At 53.0% G+C, this 20,540-nt stretch overlaps 1 protein-coding gene across 4 annotated transcripts in view; it reads right to left on the minus strand.

Moving 5' to 3' along the window:
- CDC42BPB (CDC42 binding protein kinase beta) overlaps nucleotides 1-20,540 on the minus strand; it is a 98,358-nt gene that overhangs the window by 48,649 nt on the left and 29,169 nt on the right. For all 4 annotated transcript variants that reach the window (XR_003507509.1, XM_027521724.1, XM_027521723.1 and 1 more), the window contains exons 2-3: nucleotides 6,576-6,667; nucleotides 905-988 (exon numbers count right to left, since the gene is read on the minus strand). Coding sequence is in view for 3 of the 4 variants with exons in the window: in XM_027521724.1 (XP_027377525.1) it covers nucleotides 905-988; nucleotides 6,576-6,667 (176 nt within the window). In the remaining variant the exon portion in view is untranslated. The remainder of the gene's footprint in view (nucleotides 1-904; nucleotides 989-6,575; nucleotides 6,668-20,540) is intronic.

Raw genomic sequence — 20,540 nt, forward strand, 5'->3', positions numbered from 1 at the left:
AAAGAGGACACGAGTGTGGACAGGGGAGGGGAGAAGCAGCATGTGGTTTAAAAGGACAGAGCTGGGTGGCCAGCAGGGAGCTGAGGCGGGAGCACTGGTGAGGGAGGAGGGACGGCCTGCGCTCAGGAGAGCCTCGTGTGTACTGTCCACACGGCGTGGCCACTAGCATCAGCAGGTAAACATCCATGAAAACAGCAAAGGGGCCACCTGGAGTTACCAGGAGGCGTCAGAGTGACGGGATGAGAAGGAATTTCCAGAGGAGGAGGGGGTGGTTCTGGAGGGGAGTGCCCGGGGCAGACAAAGGGCAGCAGCGGCCTGGGGGGGAATGGGGGCGGGGCGGGGAGAGCGAGGCCAGGGGCATGAAACAGCCGCCACCCAGGTGGACAAGGAAAAGAAACAGGCTGCCCTGCAGTGGTCACCTACTTTTATTTATAACCTTCCCTCCTCTAGAGGAGGGAGGGCAAAACATTCCCAGATTCAAGAATCCTTCTGCACCGGTAGCAGAACTGAGATAAGATGCCTGAGGGTTTTTTCCTGGCTGCATCAGGCCCGTGACATCTCAGCTCCCTGACAGGGGCTGAACCCACGCTCCGTGCAGTGGAAGCTTGGGAGTCCTAACCACTGGACCGCTGCCCCCGCAGACACACCCAAGGGGGCTCTCAAGAGAGAGGCACCTGGCCGGAGCCGACACCGAGAGGGATGGGTGGGAGAGGCTGAGGGCCTGCTGACAGAAAGCAGCAGCTCTTGTCAAGAAGGGAAGGACGGACAGACAGAAGGAAGGACAGACAGAAGGAAGGAAGGTCCAGATGTGCAAGGACTGTGGTTCTCACCAGCTGGGCTCCGTGAGACCTTTCCTGACATAGAAACTGCCTGTTTATGGATTTATTTAAGGCGCCTCACTTACCTCTGCTCTTTTCAGCATTTCCCACTTGTTAAGGATTTTCATGGCGTATATTCGTTCAGTGTTCTTCATTTTGACAACAGCAACCTGTCATACAAATGTGAGTTCAACAAAAATTCAGTTAACGAAGCACAAAAGGTCAGCAGCACATTTCATTAATTACAGAGAAAACTTAACTGCCTGGAAACCCTGGAAAATGAGCTGTTAAGGAAAGTAAAATTTTCTATTTAGGTAAAGATTTGCCCTTTTAAGCATCAAAACTCGATTCTAGGACTTCCCTGGTGACACAACGGGTAAGACCCCACCTGCCAACGCCGGGGACAATCCCCAGCCTGGGAAGGCTGCATGTGCCTCGGGGCAACTAAAGCCCGATGCGAAACCCCAGAGCCCACGCCCCGTGCTCGGCCACAGGGGAGGCCACCGCAGAAGTCTGAGCACCACACCCAAGACAGCCCCTGTTCTCTCGCAGCTAGAGAAAGCCCGAGCAGCAAAAAAGGTCCAGTGTAAACAAAAATAAATTGATTAAAAAGAAAGTCGGTTCTAGCCACATGCGGCCTGAATGACCTCCGTCGCCGGCTCAGCCCCCATCACTTCGGAGCTGAAGCACCAGAGCACGCGGTCTGCTAGCCTCTCTCTGGGGTCTGCACATTTACACAGCGATGGCTTTGCATTCTGTCAGGGGCTCCCAAGCTCCCCTCCTGCATTCTGGGGCTTCATCTCCCGGCACACCCACCCCCCTCCACCTCTCAGTCCTATGGCCAGCCCTGCACGTGCCAGGACTTGCCTCTGGGATTTTTTCTTCACAAGAGCAGTGAGTAACTGGGGTAGGGGATGTCTTCCTATATCTCACTGTTCACTGAACCCAGTGTGGGCAAGACGCACTGGGCAGAGCAGCTGGTGCTCTCTCTGGGCTGGTGCAGCAGCCCTACCGCAGACCATCATGTAGCTCCAAGGGCTTTTCAGGTGGAGCTTATACACGTTTACAGAACAAAAGTGGCCCATGGGGTATGTCGAGACACGCACGTGCGGTGCTGTATGTGGTCTCAGCTGTTACATAACCATGTATTTACAAAACGAGGGTGAGAGGCTGTGGGACAAGATAGCCTGAGCACCACCGTCTCGGCTAATTTGCTCTTTCCCTACAGGGAGCTCCAAAGTGTAAGCTGGGCAGATTCACTTCTTTGTGCCTCAGTTTCTACAACTAGGAAATGGACAACAGCAGGACTGTCCTAAGCCTGCCGTGTGAATCAAGACTCGACACGCTCAACACGGCTCAGGGTGGTTTAGGAACATAGGTATTAGCCCTCAACATGCTGGCTGTCAGCCATATTCGTCAAGGTACAACTCAAATGCCACCTCGTCCAGGAAGTCCTCTTGGACTGCTGCTGCTGCTGCTGCTGCTAAGTCGCTTCAGTCATGTCCGACTCTGTGCGACCCCAGAGACGGCAGCCCACCAGGCTCCCCCGTCCCTGGGATTCTCCAGGCAAGAACACTGGAGTGGGTTGCCATTTCCTTCTCCAACACATGAAAGTGAAAAGTGAAAGTGAAGTCGCTCAGTCATGTCCGACTCCTAGCGACCCCATGGACCGCAGTCCACCATGCTCCTCCGTCCATGGGATTTTCCAGGCAAGAGTACTGGAGTGGGGTGCCAGTGCCTTCTCCTGGTCCCCATCAAATCTAAAATGAATTCTTCCATTGCTGCACATGAGATGTGATGTCTGCACCATCGTATGGCACCTCCTACCCTATATAAATAAATCACTCACTCGTTGCCCTAAGTCCCCATCACAAAACTGACCCAGGCACCTGGGCTCTGCTGCCAAGGACTGCCACACACAGGGATAGGACAGAGAGTTACAAAAGCGAACCACTTATTCCCCTGCTTTCTAATCACCACCACACAGCAACATCATCGCAGCGGCCACAGGGGTGACATGCACAGAACACCGCCTGTGCCTGGGCTGTGCGGAGCAGCAGACCCTCTCCCTCAGCTCGCCCTCTCCAGTCCTAGATGGTGGCTCCTTCTAATACCGTCACAGGTGTGCCATCTGAGGTGCAGAGCCTCATTCCCACAGGTGAGTGCTGGGAAGGACTGTCTTAGCACAATGGTCACAATTAGATATAATCCTCCCAGAGCCTGCAGAGGGTCGGAGGTACGTGCCCTGCACGGCTGGGCTCCCAGCCAGGGTCCCCTCCGCATGAGTGCCCACGACCACCCTCTGGCCCTCACCCCCCTTCACCTCGTCACCGCCACTCCAAGGGCCGCTCCCCTCACACCACACCTAAGCGGCTGTCTGTCCGCTGCCGATTCAGAAATCACTGACCAAACTCACTACAATTCTGAATAAATTAAGAACAACAACAAATGAACATTTAGTGGGCTCTCCAACACGTCTAAGGACAGGAACTCTGAGCACACGCTGTCATCATCTGAGGAGTGTCTATTTCTTCCTGGGAATCAGCTATAATCTGGGTGGGTAAGATATTAAGTGGAGGAAAAAAACCTGCTAGTACTTAGTACAGAAACGGTCTAACCTGGTAAGCAAGGCAGAGCTGCTGACCTTTGAGAAAAAGAACGCGATTCTGAAAACGACAAGCATCAGTGACGACCCAGACCTTACCGGGAACGACACGCAGACCACAAGAGAGCTCGGCTCTCGAGAGGAGCCCTGCCGGGGCACAGAAAGCTTTCAGAGAGCACCCAGGACGGTTCTGATAAAGTACACGCGCACAGAGGCAGGGGAGGAGGGGGAGGGAGCGCAGGCGAGAGCAGCACAGCTATGCCACGATCAAGAAAATGAGATGAAACGCCAACAAAACGGTATCTGAGTAAAGGGCTGGACCGGTCTCTGAACCGCTCTATGCACACAGCTGTTCTCTTAATTTGAACCTGTTTCTAAACAAAGCTTTCACAGCTCTGCTTCTTTAAGTCATCCTAAGAACAAGGGGCAGCAGCGCAGGGTGGCTGGACATGCGGGCTTTGCGTCAGGCACAGGGGTCAGCGCTGCCCCCCACCGCCCACCTGCGGCCAGGCCCCCGCTCTGCGACTCAGCCTCGCACCTTCTTCATGTCCATGAAAGCATGTGAGGCCTGTGGTGCCCAGCACACGGTCACCCTCAGGGACCTGCCGTCACGTCCAAAGCCACGGCCCTGGGCACCGCACCGCGGAAGCCGGGGAGTAAGCCCCCACTGCAGTACAGGGTCGGAAGAACCTCCCGGGCCACTTCTCCACACTGAGGGGAGGACAGAGACTTGTTCAAAGCTCAGCAACAAGCCAACACCCTGAGACTCCAAGCCCTGGCTGAATAATAACCTAGAAATTTCACTGAGCTCTGCTACAATTTTGAGATAAGAGGGACATACTCCACTCCAAGCGGACTCTCCAAGTTCTTTCTACAGGCAGGGCTCTTGAACAGTGCCGTCATAGTGTCAGAGGCACAGGTGCACACACCTGTCTACGCACGGTACACACACCTGTGTACAGCTGCACACACAAGGCGGATCTGCACACAGACTCTCCCCCATCCCTGGCTTGTCACGAGGAAGCAATCATTCAATTAGAACCACGTGTGAAGAACACTCAGGACACAACAATGATTAGGGTATTCCCATTCCCACTATCCGCTGGGTGCTCTGGAGACAGAGGAGCTGAAACGGGGCCACATTTCAGGCACGTGATGACAAGACCACTCCTGGGAGGAACGTCGGTGATGGGAAGGGGAGCCGCAGAGCCCAGAACTCCAGCTGCGCTGGTGAGGGCGGCGCCCGTGTGCAGGCGGGCCAACCGACACAGGACGCCTGGCCGGGGGAGCTGGGTGAGGAGGGCTGGTGTGGGGGCCCAGGCCACAGAGCCCAGGAGGGCTGACGATGTACCTCTCACAGAGAAGCTGCTAAACCTGGAGAGGGAGCCAAGGCTGGACTCCAAGGATGCATCTCTCTTGATCCGGGAGGAACTGAAAAGTGATCAACGTTATCTTCTATGAAAATCGGAAACTGACTTTTGCATTAAGTTCTTTGGCAAAAAAGAGCACTGAAGATAACTGTCAAGTCTTCTGGCACAACAACGTCCCCCCTGGTGCTTTTGTTTTCTCCTCCCGAAGGCCATCCCTGTCCTGCCCTGGGGTCTCCTCCTGCCCCCCACCCTGACACCCTACAGGGCTTGCTGTCAGTGTGGAGCTCTGCGTGGCCAGCGCTGTGCCCAGCAGACCACCCCGCTCCTGGCACAGGGGAGACAGTCGGTGGAAGGGTATACTGAACTGAGCTGGGTTTCAGTTTGAAGAGAGATCTGCTGTTTCTCCGTGTAGCTCTCTTTTTCCCTGCTGGGGGAGGGCAGGGCTCCCAGGAGGTGGGGGCTCCGGGGAGAAAGGGGAAGGACTTCTCCAGGAACAGGATGCTCCATACTGACTGGGGAGCTGATTGCAGAGGAGCAGATGACTGTCGTAACTAGAACCGTTCACCCAGATCTATGCATCTCATGGGGAGGTACACCTCAGTATCTGAAAGCAACAGCCAACGTCCCCGTCCCGCCCCAGCCTATAGCCGGTCTGGGGTCGCCCCGGGTCAGAGCTGCCCTCAGTGGCAGGCCTCCCCCTCCCTCTGCAGCCTGGAGAGATCTGCTCTCAGGTCTTCGGGGGGAGAGGAAGGTATGAGGACGACAGGTCCCCCACAGAGCGTGGGCCGGGGCCTGACGTGAGGCCAGGGGTTTCCACGGAAGAAAAAGAGCGCGACACACAGCCACCCACGTGTATGCCAGCAGGCCAGGCTTTCTCACGCAGGTACTCTGAAGGCGTTTTCATCGCAGCTGTCTCCTTCTGTGTATTCTACTCAAGCCCTGCAGATACAGCAGGGCTGTCCTCAGGTGCTGGCAGCGCAAGAATCGTCAAAAATGCTGAGATGTTTTCTAAAACAGATGCCAGTCCGCAGCAGTCATGAGAAGCTCCAGGGCAAAGAAGCCATCTCATTAAACCCTGCTCTGCTTCCTTCCGCGTGTAGTGTGAAGTGTACGCCGTGCACGCAGAGTCACTGGCGAGCAGAGCACACGCGTGGCTGGGACGTGACAGGGCGCTTGGCTCACCAACACACACAGCTCCCGGCCCAGGAGCACTGAAGCAAATCTGAAGGAGCGGCATTACTGCCGTTCAGTGAAGGGCCCCCTGCGAACGCACCGGATCCCGGCCCGCTGCTGGGCGCTGAGACAGGAGGTCAGCGGCTCTGGCCCGGGTGCACAGGCTGCTCCCATCTGTACCCACCCCCACACACACAGGCCTGGACTCAACCCCACAAGGACAGACGGGCGGCGGGCAGGCTACCAACAGTGAGCACCGCCGAGACGATCGTTCCTTTTTTCTAAAATGGCTGCCAAGACTTTTTTCAGCTGACAAATGGATAATTTTAAAAACTTACTCTGTCAGAAAGAACTATTCTGGTCCAGACAATATTTAGGGTAATTCACCAGTCACCACCTTTTGTTTTTTTTTTTTCTCCTTTTTGTTTTTTTTTTTCTCCTTAATTCTATCTTTCAGATTTTATCCACCAAGAACTCTCCAGATGATACCAATAAATTACCTCATCTCAAAAATCAACGTACAGGACCCTAGAAACGCTAGATAACAGTTGATAGGCAAAACTGAAGGATGGGAGGGAAGGGAAGAGGGAGGGAAGAAGTCTACCTTACCTCACCAAAAGCACCTCTTCCAATCACTTTAATGATCTCAAAGTCTTCTCGATGAAGCTGCATTTCCTTCACCAGTTGTGTAAACGGTTTTGCTACAAACGAAAAGAAGTCAAATTAACAATTTACTCTAATAAGTTGATAACAGATAAAAATTTTATAATTGGGGCATTCTAAGAAGTTATATTTTACTTAGAAGCAGTTTACTTTGTAAATGAATACTTTTTAAAACATGTAATATATCTGTAAGGATTCCCTTGGCAACTCAGTGGTAAAGAATCCACCTGCCAACGTAGGAGAAGTGGGCTCAATCCCTAAAGAAGGAAATGGCAGCCCACTCCAGTATGCTTGCCTGGGAAATGCCATGGACAGCCTGTGGGGTTGCAAAGAGTCAGACACAACGTGGTGCCTAACACCAACACTTGAGAAGTCATGGACAGCCGGAAAGTCGGCGTGTACACCAGACTAAGGTGGGCATCCGTACTGGACACGCACTTCAGCATGTGTCATAACAAACACCATCACAACAACGGCCCCCTGGGAAACTCGGGGCAGTGGGGCTCTCCCCCCGAGCAAGCTGTGGACGCTCAACTCTCCCACAGGGCAGCACAGGCCATCGGACCAGGTCCGTGACCTCTGGGTGCCAAGAATCAGCCTGCGGGACTCCCGGTAACCGCCTTGAGTTGCTGGAGCCCCTGGCGGTGCCGGGGGCAGGCTGGGAGCACTGCACCCCGACACGGGCCGCACGCCATTCTCAAGGTTCACTGTGTGATCACCCACGCTTCAGGGAGAAGAAAACGGAGCCAGGTTTCTGTGCAACGTGGACTGGGTCAGATAGTGTCTCCCCAACAACCTGTGGATGTGATCTGACTTGGAAGTGCGGTCTCTGCAGATGTCATCAAGCTAAGAGAAGGTCCCAAACAGGAACGGGGTGGGCCCTAAACCCAGCATGACTGGCGCATACAAAAAACCTAAACCAGAGAGATGATGAGGGGAGTCACGTGAAGATGGAGGCACAGAGCCCAGGGGTTCAGCGACAAGCAAGGGGCGCCCCCAACTGCTGCTGCTGCCAGTCGTTGGGAGAGGGAGGGACAGGCTTTCCCCAAGGGCCTGCAGAAGGAGCACGGCCCTGCTGACCCCGACTTGGGACTTCTGGCCCCAGAGCTGTGGGAGAACAGGAACTCTCTTGCTCCTCTGGGGCCCCCAGCTGGTGGTGAGCTGTCAGAGCAGCCCCAGGGCCGGGAGCCCACCGACGCAGGACGCAGCGTGACCGCCGTCCGCCCCGCCCTCGCCTGGCCTGTCACAGTGCTCACACCCTCAGGCCTACAGCCCTGTGTCCGGCCGACCTGGACTTGTTCTCCACAGCTCTCTTTCAGGTCCTCCACGATGACAGCTTCACGAGCACTGCCCTGGGGGGACATGGGCACACGTATGAAGGTTCTCTCTGGGTTGTCTATTGTAACTGCATGTGCACCTACATTATCTACCCCCAAATCCTGCAAATCTCATCTCTTCTGGACTTCCAATTGAGCTCCACATTCTTAATCTAACTCAATTATTTTCTCCTTAAGTAGCTGCTTAGTCCACCAAGGTTTGACAAGCAAGGTTTGCTGATCCAAGGAACAAAGAGCAGCAGAAGGTTCTTGGCTCCTGCTGGTAGTAAATTACCACCGCCGCCACTGTAAACACCCATCAGCACTGAGATTAGGGAACAGAACACACCAGGTCTGAATTACGTAGGGCAAAAAGCAAGGCTAAAGAAAACCCCTGAGCTAGAGCTTAAAAGGTCCCCATGGCGCCTCATGATTTATTTCAAACATCACCCAAAACATCCATTCCCAGGAATCCTCATGGAAATGCAGACTTTCAACAGCCACTGAAGACCATCACCTCTCTCGGCATCTTCTGGGGGAACCACATGGTACCTTCGTTTTACCGTGAAGAAGACACTCCCGGCAAAGCTGACGTGCCCAGCACGTCCTCCCCCAGCAGGAGAGCAAGCCTGGGAAGGCGATGCTGCGGCGCTCCTGGGAAGGAGCTGAGCCTCGCGCATGCGGCGTGTGCCCGGCAGACACTCCTCCTGGCAGGGCGCGCGGCACTCTGCTGCAAAAACCCCGAAGACTCACGCAGCCTGCTGGCCGCTGTCATAAACGCGCAGGTCCAAAGGCAGTGTTCATGGAGGTCAAAGGCAACTCCACCCCTCACTGTGCTGCAAATCCTTGTAACTTCCCGTTCCCATTCCCGCCCTGATTGTAGACACAGTAAGTGTTCATATAGCTATTTTTCATATTTTGCCTTCAATTTCTCACATTTTTCATGTTTCTAAACCACTCAACTATCATTTTAACAGTTGCATAACATTTTAGTAAGCTGACACACCCACAACTTAAAATTGTGTCTACTTAATGCAGAGGTTAAAGGTTTAATTCTTTAAAATTATTTCCTTATGATGAATAAATTTGCAATAAACTTTTCATACACACAGATTTTTCTTTCTTTTTTTTTTTTTTTAACTATTTTAAGTTAATTTTTAGGATGAAATTCCAGGACTCTCCTCTGGGTGCTAACATTTTATCCGGTTCCTAACCTGCCTTTCACCCCACAATGATGCCTCGTCTCCCTTTGAAATTAAGATTCTTTGACGCCTGGTGAGGTAATGTTCTCCCATATCTGGCTGTATGCCCTGGGATGTTAACTATCCATTTATGACATCTGCTCATTGATCTCATGACATCTGCTTCACCCTTTTGAATCAACTGTACTCCAGCACTCTACTTTGGCTTTGTCAGATGTACAACCGTAAACGCCAGGCCTCCACTCTGCTGCCTCTTTTCATCTGAATTGTGCTATTTTTATTTTATAGCAATTATTACTTTTAATAAAACCAACTTCACGTTCCCTGTAATCCTATTATTAGGGCTTAGAAAGTTGTAACTCTTTAATAAAGATCTGATAGTCAACCCTACTTTTGGCTAGACGGTTTCTTACAACAGTCAACCCACCATTCATCTGCCGTTCAGAGCACTCCGGAACCTGGTGTGAAGTGTCTGTCTTGATTGCCAGGGGTGACTATCTATAAGCACGTAAACGGTCCAGGGAAACATCCCGAGTTCTGGGAAACATCACTCCTCCCGAATGGGCAGGAGGTGGCCACGCGGCTGCAGGGACCAGGGAAAGTCCTGGTTTCCTTCCATTCAGGGGAGTCAAGTTCAAAGTGGGACACTGGTAGCCCTGCTACCTTAGAAAAGGCATCTGCTCCTCTGACTAAATTTTCCATAAAACAGGCAAAAAGCCCCTCCTCCTCAGGGACCCATCCGCAGCGAGGGCTGAGGCAGGGGCGCAGGAGGCCCTTGTGGCAGAGGAGCCCCGGCTGGCTTTCTCGGCGTCTCTTCTTTCCGCATCAGCGGTCCTACCTGATGTTCCCCAAGGTGTCCTCTTACTCTCTTGATGGAACCATTTTACTGCTTATGCATTCTACACAGCTCTGAACAACTTCCCTGAGATGCATGAACACGGACTTACAAGGTCCAGCCTGATAAACAGGGGAAGAAACACGGAAACACCCCAAATGAAAGCTTGAAAAGAAAAAGGAAGTAAAACTCAAGCAATAGGAAATTAACTAGGTAAAAAATCTAATTTTTAAAATAAAGAGCACTAAAAAGAATCCAAAAGAAAAGTGTCATCTCTGAAGAATCCTAAATATTTTCAAACAGTTCTGAAGACACAGTAAAAATATTACAGTGCTAGGTTAAAAAAACAACCATTGAGACTGCATTAGCTGGAGCCTGAACAGAGAATCACACCAGAGCAGCAGACCCCTGAAACCACAGCAGCACTGAGGCCAGAAACTGCTCTGGCGGGACAGGACCGAGGAAGACAAGGAAAGGGGAAAGAGCCACCTTTCCAACAGGGCGCCAGTGTCAGCGGAGAGACCAGGGGACCCTGCCGTCCGGACCGGGCAGCGTCTAGGGACAGAGCCCACGGGGGTGTTTGAGGAAAACGTAACAGACAAGGCTGGTGGCTAGGTAACCAAAAAGACGGAAGCGCATGGGATTATCATGAAACAGCAGGAGCAGGAAGCAGCCGATACACCCGGGGACCAGGAGACCCACGGGGAGAAGCAGGACTGGTGAGGCCGGGCACAGGGCTCCACACTCGGGACTCGGAGGGTGGGCGGCGGCTGGGGCTGGCTGCCAGCGTCTCTGAGCACAAAGGCAGGTTGTAGGGGCTGGAGGCCCGCAAGCTGAGAGGGACACTGGCCAGCTGCTGCTGAGGTCTCTGCAAGCGTGGGAAAACACCCAAACCGGGGCCGCGGCCCACGACCGGAAGACACTTCCTGCCAGGAGGAAGTTGGGGGCCAGGTGTCCCCTGCAGAGGTGAGCCCAGATTCAACTCTGAAACTCGGGAAGGAGTCTCAGCTGTGCGGAGCATTCTGCCCAGGGTTCACAAATGCCCCTGGAAGGAAGAGGAGCCGGCAGGAAGCTGCCAGGCCATTCTCCCTCCTCCAGCCCTCTCTGTCTCCCTCCGGTGCGCCCTGGGCAGAGCCCAACAAGGAGCAGGTTTAGAGCCCAAACTGGGTGATACTGGGGTGAGGAAGACATCCGTGCGGGGGACATGGTAACAGCAGGGACAGGGGGCTTGTTACACACGGAAAGCCTCATGCCCTCAGTGACCAGCCCCAGGACAATGGGAGCCAGGGTCACGACTGTCAGAAAAGGGAGAACAAAGGCCCTGCAGTACTGGATTAGCAGTGGAGGCAGCACGGAGAACTCATGGCTTTCAATGTGTGGACGTAATGGCTGTACACACACACCCACCCCCACCCCCCCCACACACCCCCCCCACCCCCCCCCCACACACACCCCCCCGCTCTGTCTCCATGGAGGGCCAGGAGGCAGCATCACCTCAACAAGAAGCATCATTAGGGAAAGATCTTGGTTTCTAAACACCATTCTCCAGCTAAGGAACCTCCAGCTAAGGGCTCCTCCGTCGATTCCAGAGCTGGGTCAGGCAAGCACAGGTGAGCCTGGAGCCCCCTGTTGTGCCCAAAAGTAAGCAAGCACTCGAATGAGAGTGAGTGGAAACAGTCACAGATCATCCCGCCCATTAAATAAAACAAGGTTAGGAATACACACGGATAATAAATTCATCAAGAAGTTTTAAAATCTGATGAGAAATGGGATATTTACAGTTTTAAAGTACATCCAAAAAAAATAAATAAATAAAATAAAGTACATCCAAACGGATACTAATGGATCAAACAGAGAAACAGTGACCTCACAGTGCAGCCTGGCCGACACGCCGCTGACCCGGGGATCGGAGTGAGACTGCGCCACCCAGGGGACACAACGAGAATCACCGAGTTCTGTACCCTGAATTCAATCGCGAGGACACAGGACGGAAGCCTAAGCTGTGGAGACAGTCCAGGAAATGACTGGCTTACAGAGGGCTCAGCTGTGACAGTTAGGCGAGGCCAGGCACATCCCCAGCGACGGAGGGACAGGACGGAAGCGCAGGGCTGGGATCTCAGCCCCTCTGCTGCGGGAGAAGGCGGGACGGCGGGCCTGGGGGAGTGCAGTGCTACAGTCCTGATCTGGGGGTGCAGACTATGGGGTCCAGGGAACACACACTCAACTCAACCTTCGGGGGGGGTTATGTAAGCAACTCACCCTCAAGTTGTTGAGGGAATTCTTTATACCGCTATCTGCAGCTTTTCTGTAAGTTTGAGACTGTTTCCAAAAAATTTAACCTCTTTTTAAAGATCATCAGCTGGTATCTGGAAAGCGGGTGCGGCTGTGGGGCAGGCGGGGGTGGGGGGGCCGCCTCCCACCAGACGGAGCACAGTTGAGGCTGACGATGCTGCACCGAGTCATGCTGCACCGGGTCACGCTCTGGAAGAGCACTGCCTGCGACGTGGGCGGAGCAGGGGAGACTCCAGGGCGAGTGGGGGGGGGGGCAGTGATGGACTCTGCTGCAGAGTCGGAGACAGAGACGAGACCAAACGCACTGTTCTCACAAGAGTCTACTGCTGTTTCATGTTTTCAAACAAGAGTCTCACTTCAGAGCAGCCAGCTGACCCCAGGGTGGCTTCCTATTGGGAGGAAACTGGAGCTCACTGGGAGGGAGCCGGGCAGCAGCATTTTGAAGGCTGCTCCACTGACTGACTACACCTAGAGCTCCGCTGCTCCTCAGAATACAAGACCAGGATTCTATGAGCTGTGCCCAATGGGGAGCAAGCAGCTTGTCATGACACTCTTAAAACAGACAGGTTGCAAAGCAAAATCACAGCAACCAAAACACCATTAGGGATTCATTTTAAACATAATTTATATTAAGATTCTCTCCAAAGTCAGATATTATGGGTAGCTTGAAGAAAACAGATTCATTATAATGCTTAAGATAACATTTGCTTTTTCACAGTAATAATGAACCCGTAGATTCTGAAGTAAAACAACACAAATACTCCAAACCTTAGAAAGAGTAAGGTGACCTCTCCTCTCATGCCAGCAACCGGCAAACACAGGAGGGCCCCTGCACTGAGGCAGTGCCGCGGGCACAGGCTGCCCGGCCCGTGGGGACCCTCGCTCAGCGACTGCTGGGGTGGGCACCACTCGGAGCCCCACCCCACACGCATGGTGACCTGCAGCTGCGGCCTGAGACGCCCCCAAGAGCCCACCCCATCAGGCAGTGACAAAGCCACCACCCCGCCCTCCGGTGCTGGCCTGCATGCACCCTCCAGCCCCCAGCACCATCTTCTCCCAAACCAGCACCGTCCCAGCACTTCCCTGCTGCAGACTCTTGAACATCCGTCAACAGAGCTTGCCGCCGCCCCTCCCCCACAACACCCCGCGCGCCCCTCCCCCTCAGTTCCACGACACCCACCTTTCAGTGCCTCGGGCCTGAATGTGGTGTTCCGAAGCAGGGCCCTGTGAGGGGTACCCCGCCCCCCACAAGTGGAACACAAGGGAACCAGCAAACACAGCTGCCTCAGCAACCAGTCTTCAGGAAAGGTGACCATCTCCACTGGGAGCGCCTTTATTTTTTTTCTAAGAATACATTCAACAACTTGGGATATTTTCCAGCAAAAAAGACAGAATAAAGCTTAGCCCTTAGACAGCTAAACCTTGATTAGGAAAAAAATTTTCCTATTCTCTTCATTCTACAATCTAAGACTCTTTCACAGAACTTCTCATGATTCTAAAGGGCAATGAATCAATCAACCAAGCAACGACAACCACTGGCAAATGTGAGGTCCCAACTGCAAGGGAAAACGGGGATTCCCGTGTTCCCTCTAAACAGAGACTGGCTTTACCAGGAAGGACTGGGGCAGAGGGAGACACTTTAGCTGAAATTGACTCAAAATGTGAAATGAGAAACTGATGCCCCACCCTCTGGTTTGTTTATCTAGAGAGGAAAGAGCAGACCAACTGGAAGGGGTGCCTGGAGGGGCGGCCTGGTGCCGCAGGGTGGGGCATGCTGGGCCCCACCCCCGGGCCCGGCCTGAGCCCCGTGGCACTCACACCCGGGGAACTGGCAAGGGCCTCTCAGATCACCCAGTCCAAACAGTACACGTACTGGGGAGGAAACACGAGCCCAAGGGCCAGGAGACACGCAGAGGATGCAAGGGGCAGCTCTGCTTCCTTTGCGAACAGTCAGCCCCAATCCTGGGGAGGTCCGTTGGCTCCGGGGAGCTCATGCTTCCCAGACGGAGTGAAGTCTGTCCCCACAGCACAGATCCGACACCCCAATGGGAGTCACACCTGTCCCAGAGTTTGTGGAAAATGTGCTTACGTTACATTAAATGGACTTTACTTGTTGTAGCAACGATGATCTTTTGTTAAATGACAGAATACTATACTTCATAAGAAGCTGAGAAAGTGGAAGCTTCCAAGAAACCCTGTTAACTCCCAAATAAAAGTTCTCCAACCATGAACTCTTCAGATAAGCTGATAATCAGGGACTACAATACTGTGAAGTGAACACACATTAATTTTAACCTAAAGCAGTGTAAGATTTTAGAGGACTGAGAAGGAAGTCCTTTAATGCTCTGACTCAGAAGACAAGTAAGGTTCAGACTGAGTCAGTGAAAATCTGAGAAGCAGGGGTGGGGAAGGGGTGGGGAGGCCACAGTGAGTCAACAGAAAACCAGGAAAAATCTCATTCCAACTGCCTGCTGTCATGTGAAGGCGGCGAGCCTTCCCAGACTGACCCTGGGGTCAGTCACGTGACCCTGCATCCTTGCCTCCACTCCAGAGTTGATGGACTGCTTTCCTCAATTCCTCTTCATGTGGTCCCTCTTGCTTTGACATCACTGCAATAAAATCCTGCTGCCTCACTGACAGGCATCACTCAGAACTGCCTGCCTTCCTGCTTGCAGCTCCCAGTCAAGGAGGCCGTGACTCTGAGACTACCAAGTCTTCCCCGCGAGCGGCCATGGCCCTGTCCTTTAGGGTTCCTTTGTCAAAGCAAAGACCTGTGTAAAGTGAGTGACCTTCACAACACACATCTCTTTTCTAAAGCCAGATCCCTTGAGGATGTGAATACAAATATATGTTTTGTTAAAAAAAAAAAAAAAAAATCCCAGTGTACAATGCCACGTTATGAAAAAGCCAACTGTCATACACAGGTTCCCCCCTACCCAAAAGAGAGTGCTCCCAGGAAATCTTCCCTGGGGCTTCCCCGATGGCTCAGATGGTAAAGAATTTGCCTGCCATGCAGGACACTGGGCTCAATCCCTGGGTGGGGAAGATCCCCTTGGAGAAGGGAATGGAAATCTTTCCTAAGCTGAGATGCCATCGCCTCAGGACACGTCTGCTAAGTGATCCACAGAGACGATGCAGAGACACTCACAGACACTGCAGAGCTGGGGGGCTCCTGAGGAGGGAGCCTGGCGGGGCCCCCTCACTGCTGGGGGTGCTGCCTCAATAAACGGTGCTCTGCAACATAAACACTTCAGTATTTTCACTTTCTGACTTTTTTTCCTAAGCATGAAAACTGTCCTAGAATTTCTCTTCGTTACCAAGAACAGGTACTAATGTAGGTCCTGCACAAAAACCTAATTTTTGACGAGCAGGGAACACTTGTGCACATGTTGCAAAAATGTGACCTAAGAACAAGAGACGACTGCACGATGCTTCGATGGGTGGACCATGCAGACTGTGCACGTCCAGGCCCTTCCATCTGAGCCATAGTCATCCTGGCCACCTACCTGCTAAATTTAAGAAAAAGAAAATTCAGGACTACAGAATGAATAGTGGGTAACCAGCTGGTGGGGGAGGGGGAAGCTCGCTGAAGATCACTCTCCCGTCACTCAGTGGAATGCACACCCATGTGGCCAGGCCAACTCCAACCACTGTGGGTCCAGGGGCGAAGCCCCAACAGCACAGGCCGCTGCAGGAGCCTGGCAGACTCACAAGGCATCCCCGAGCTTGTCTCCTCCCCTGCAGACCGAGAGTAAGAGTGCGCACCCAAGGAGTTACAGGAGCGTGAGACCCGATCCACCCACAAAGCTGGCAGCACCGGGCCAGCACACGGCGCATTCTCACTGCTCGGGAGCTCTGCCATTACTACTGGGTGACACGTCTCTTTTTGTTTTTGTTTATATGTCATATTTACCAACAGGTCCCCTGGACTGCAAGGGGATCAAACCAGCCAATCCTAAAGGAAATCAATCCTGAATATTCAACTGGAAGAACTGATGCTGAAGCTCCAATACTTTGGCCGCCCAATGCAAAGAGCCGACTCATTGGAAAAGACCCTGATGCTGGGAAAGACTGAAGGCACAAGGAGAAGAGGGCAACAGAGGATGAGATGGTTGGATGGTAACACCGACTCGATGGACATGAGTTTGAGCAAGCTCTGGGAGACACTGAGGACAGAGGAGCCTGGCGTGCTGCAGTCCATGGGGTCATACAGAGCTGGACATGGCTTAGTAACTGAACAACTACAACCAGCAAATCAACAAATGATGCCATCGCCTACATTATCCTAGAATCCAGCTATATTACCAACCAAGAAGGTACACGCATTATGAACAAGCTCTACCAGGCAGGTTACATGTAGAAGACTCCTGGGTAGCACTCAGTAACTGCCACTGAGCAGCCCTGCAAACCAAGTACTCCAAGAGGGCCCTACACAGCCCTGGAGGATGGTCTCCAGGAGAAGGGTGTGATGCGACTCACAGGCACGCCTTACCCAGCAGTGCTGCCATGGAGCGGAGCTGCCACGTTAGTGGAGGGAGGGCAACTTCACCCGCAAGGTCCAGACCACCGACAGCGCCCTTCTGCCTCCCCCACCCCCAGGGAACTAGCGTCGCTGACCCCCCACTTTAATCAGCTTTTCTATTGCCCGCCCTGGTCACAGCACAGCAGCTCTGACTCGTGGGAGGCGTGGCAGAACCTTCTGACTGTAATGACCTTCACATCTCCACACACGTGACTTACTTTCCTTCAGTTTAAGAATCTATTTCTAAACCTAAAACACAAAGGGTCACTAAAGTAAAACTTCTGCCTGAGGCAGAGACCGATAGGCCCCTGGGTCAGGGCTTTCAGCCGCTGTCAGCTTCCCAGACCTGCTCAAAGGCTCAGCATTAATCACAGTATGGTGACCAGCAAAACGCAGGTGCTGCAGACAGGCCTGAAGGAGCACAGCGGGTACGTCGCCCTTCTGCTTTATGGGGAAAATGGGACAAAAACCTTTCAAGAGATTTGTATTTTTTTCTGCAGTAAATAGAATTTCTGATATAAAAGTTTTAGCTCTCTTTCTGTTCTGTTTGACCTCATTTTGGTAAGACAGGTAGAGGGCAGAGAAGAGGGCGAAGTCTACAGGAAGCGTCACTGTGAAACAGGACCCCACCAACTCAGACTTTCCTAGCATGTCCTCGGCTGAGCCAGCGGCCAAATGGCCACTGAACGGCAGCCCTGAGTGGGCGCCAGACCTGGGCAGGTACGGGCTGAGCCCCACGCCCGCCGCCCCACAAGCCTGGCAGCCTCACCGCGTCCTATGAGCGAGAGGAGTGTGGATCTGCACCCTCACCCGAGAGCTTCTCGAAGCCAAAGCCGGCGCAGTGCCTCAGGCCTGGGTCTTCTCAGGGCCCTGCGGTCAGGTTTCCAGGGCTGGCGGGAGCGCTGTCTCGCCCTTCTGTGTCGTAGATAATCCAGCGGAAGAAAAACGAGGCGCCAGCTAGAAGCTTAGGAGGTGCTAGGGCCGAATCAGGAGGGTCAGTTCTAGTAATCTTCCCCAAGAGACCACCCAAGCTACCTTCTGGCTTTGGGGGATACACTGGAAAAACAGATATAAATGGAGAAAAGCTTTAGGTTTTGTTACCCTTTAATGTACCCCATTCCAGAATTTAACTCAAAAAGTTTTCACAATTTAACAGAATCAGGGAAACAGAGAATAGACTGTGGTTGCCAAGGGGGAAGGGGCTGGGAGAGGGCTGGCCTGGGAGCTTGGGATCAACAAATGCAAACTATTCCGTACAGGATGGACAGACAGTGAGGTCCTCCTGTACAGCACAGGGAACTAGACTCACCATCCTGGGACAAGCCGTAACGGAAAAGAAGGTGGGTGATTAATAAATATCTATTTAATGGACTCTGATTTTTCGACGTGTAAACAAAGCCCTTTGGGTTCTTACTGGTTAGGTGGTAGCCACTGTATCACCAGAGCAGGGACAACAGCCTTTACACAGGACTGCGCCCACTACTTGCAGAGAACGACACTAAGTGGCGTGAATACACCTGTGAACAAAAATCCCTAACGTCATCAAGCTTACATTTTAGTGGAATAAGACAGAAAAGAAAAAACACATATAAGGAACAAGTAGATGATACAGAAAATAGTAAACCCTTTGGATTTAAAAAAAAAAAAAAAGGCAGGGAAAATGGGAGTGTGGTGGGGCAGGGAGATTCACATACAGCTCGCAGGGTGACAGTGGTCTCAACAGTCGGATCCTGGTTGTATTCTGAAGGTAGACCCGACAGGATTTCCTGCTGGACTAGATGTCCGGGAGAATTATCCAAGGCGTGGCCTAAGCAAGCGGGAGGAGGGAGCTGCCTCGGATGAGGCGGGGCCGACCGGCGCTCAAACCACGGGGTGAGCTGCTGTGTCCAGCGGGCGCTCCGAGGTGGCCGCTGCAAGTGTGGATTCTGGAGAGACCAGGCTGGGGGTGGGAACTGGGGTCTTGGGACCCAACTGCATCAGGGTCAGGAGCCTGGACGAGGCCCCGGGGAGTCAGTGGGGCAAAGGAGGAGAGCAAGGACGGAGCCCAGGGAGCTCTGGGAGGAGGAGGACAGGCCAAGAGAAGGAAGCAGCGGGAGCCTGGGGGAGCGGCCAGCATGGGCGCAGGAAGCCAGGACTCCAACCTGAGGCTGAGAACTAAGGGCCACCGGCGGCCCTGACTAAGGTCTGAGGGGGCAGCAGTCTGATTAAACTGAGGCTGCGAATGGGGAAGCGGGAGTGAAGATACAGAACAGACAACTCCACAGAGCTTGCTGTTTTAAAGAAAAAAAACAGGGGGAGGGGAGCCTAGTTTAAATGTCTGACTTCATTTTCACCAAATGTTTTGTTAAGGAACGAGGGGAGCTCCCTGTGGTCCAGTGGTTAGGACTCTGTGCTCTCACTGCCAAGGCCAGGGGTCCAGTTCCTGGTGGGGATCCTAAGATCCCTCAGGCCATATCCCCACTCATCTTGGAGTGGGGGGAAAGTCCGTCTACTCCAAACCCGTGCTGGCATCACAATGACCACCTAGCCCACCAGCATGGGGCTGGGGTGAGTATTACTGACGTATGAGAGGTTGTAAACAAAAAGTTCATTTTCACTGGCTTGGCATGACTCTAGGTTACAAAGATCAATGTCTCAAGCTCCCACCATAGCAACCCACAGAACACAGCGATTTCTTTAAAACGAACTCAACGGCCCAGGATGCGTCTCTGGCTAGCGCCAGAGCCTGGCAGTGCCCTTCCCGGATAGGCCTGCTAGCCTGCATCAGGCTCCTGCCCAGGCACCCTCCCGAGCGCCTTGGGGGAGAAACGAGTGATTTTACAAATTGTTTTTCTTCAGTTTTTCCTGTTCGATCTCCGGGTCGGGAAGATCCCCTAGAGAAGGAAATGGCAACCCACTCCAGTATTCTTGCCTGGAAAAATCCCATGGACAGAGAAGTCTGGGCTACAGTCCACGGGGTCACAGAGTCGTGTGGGAACCACGACTGAGCTATTACCACCACCCACGGAGACAGAAGGCAGCACCCAGTGCACCCTGTGGTGACAGATGACGCCCTGCAGGTCACCTGGTCAGGAGGCGGAACACGCCCAGGATGAGACGCCCTCCAAGGGCGAGGCCGTCACCAGGAAGAGGGATCAGGAAATGAGCTGAGTGCTGTGCGGAGCAGGAAGAGAAATCCCTGATTCCTCACCCTTTCCCAGCACAAAGCCAGACCCGCCGCCCTCCCACGCACTGACAACTGGGCGGCGACCCGCGGGCAGGAAGAAGGCGTGAGCAGGACAAGGAGGGGGGTGTCTGCAGCTCTTCCTCCCAGGATGCGTCGGATTCACAAAGCCCGCCAGACAGAGACAGGAGGACACAGGAGCTCAAAGCTCCCACCCCCAGAACCCTGTACCAGAGCGAGTCCTCATTCGCTCTTCCTGGCCCCCAACTCCCAGCCTTGCTGGCACATTCCTAGAAGACACTGCTCTTTAACAAAGGACATTGATAAAAATACTATCTGGGAAAAAAAGGGCAACTAAGAAGGAGTGGGAAGAGTGAAATAATAAGTTTGCAAATCACCAGCAAATTGATACACTGAAAAGAAGGCAACTTATTTTCAGTAATCAGTCATTTGGGGGAACTTTTAGCAACCAAAAATATCCACTGGCATTCCGTTATGATTATATCAAACTTACGGCATGGTTCAATTTAAGAAACCTAAGAACATAAAATCTTGACTTAATACTTTAAATTTGTCTTTCA

This window comes from Bos indicus x Bos taurus, chromosome 21 (genome assembly GCF_003369695.1).
Source record: "Bos indicus x Bos taurus breed Angus x Brahman F1 hybrid chromosome 21, Bos_hybrid_MaternalHap_v2.0, whole genome shotgun sequence".
Lineage (NCBI taxonomy): Eukaryota > Metazoa > Chordata > Mammalia > Artiodactyla > Bovidae > Bos > Bos indicus x Bos taurus.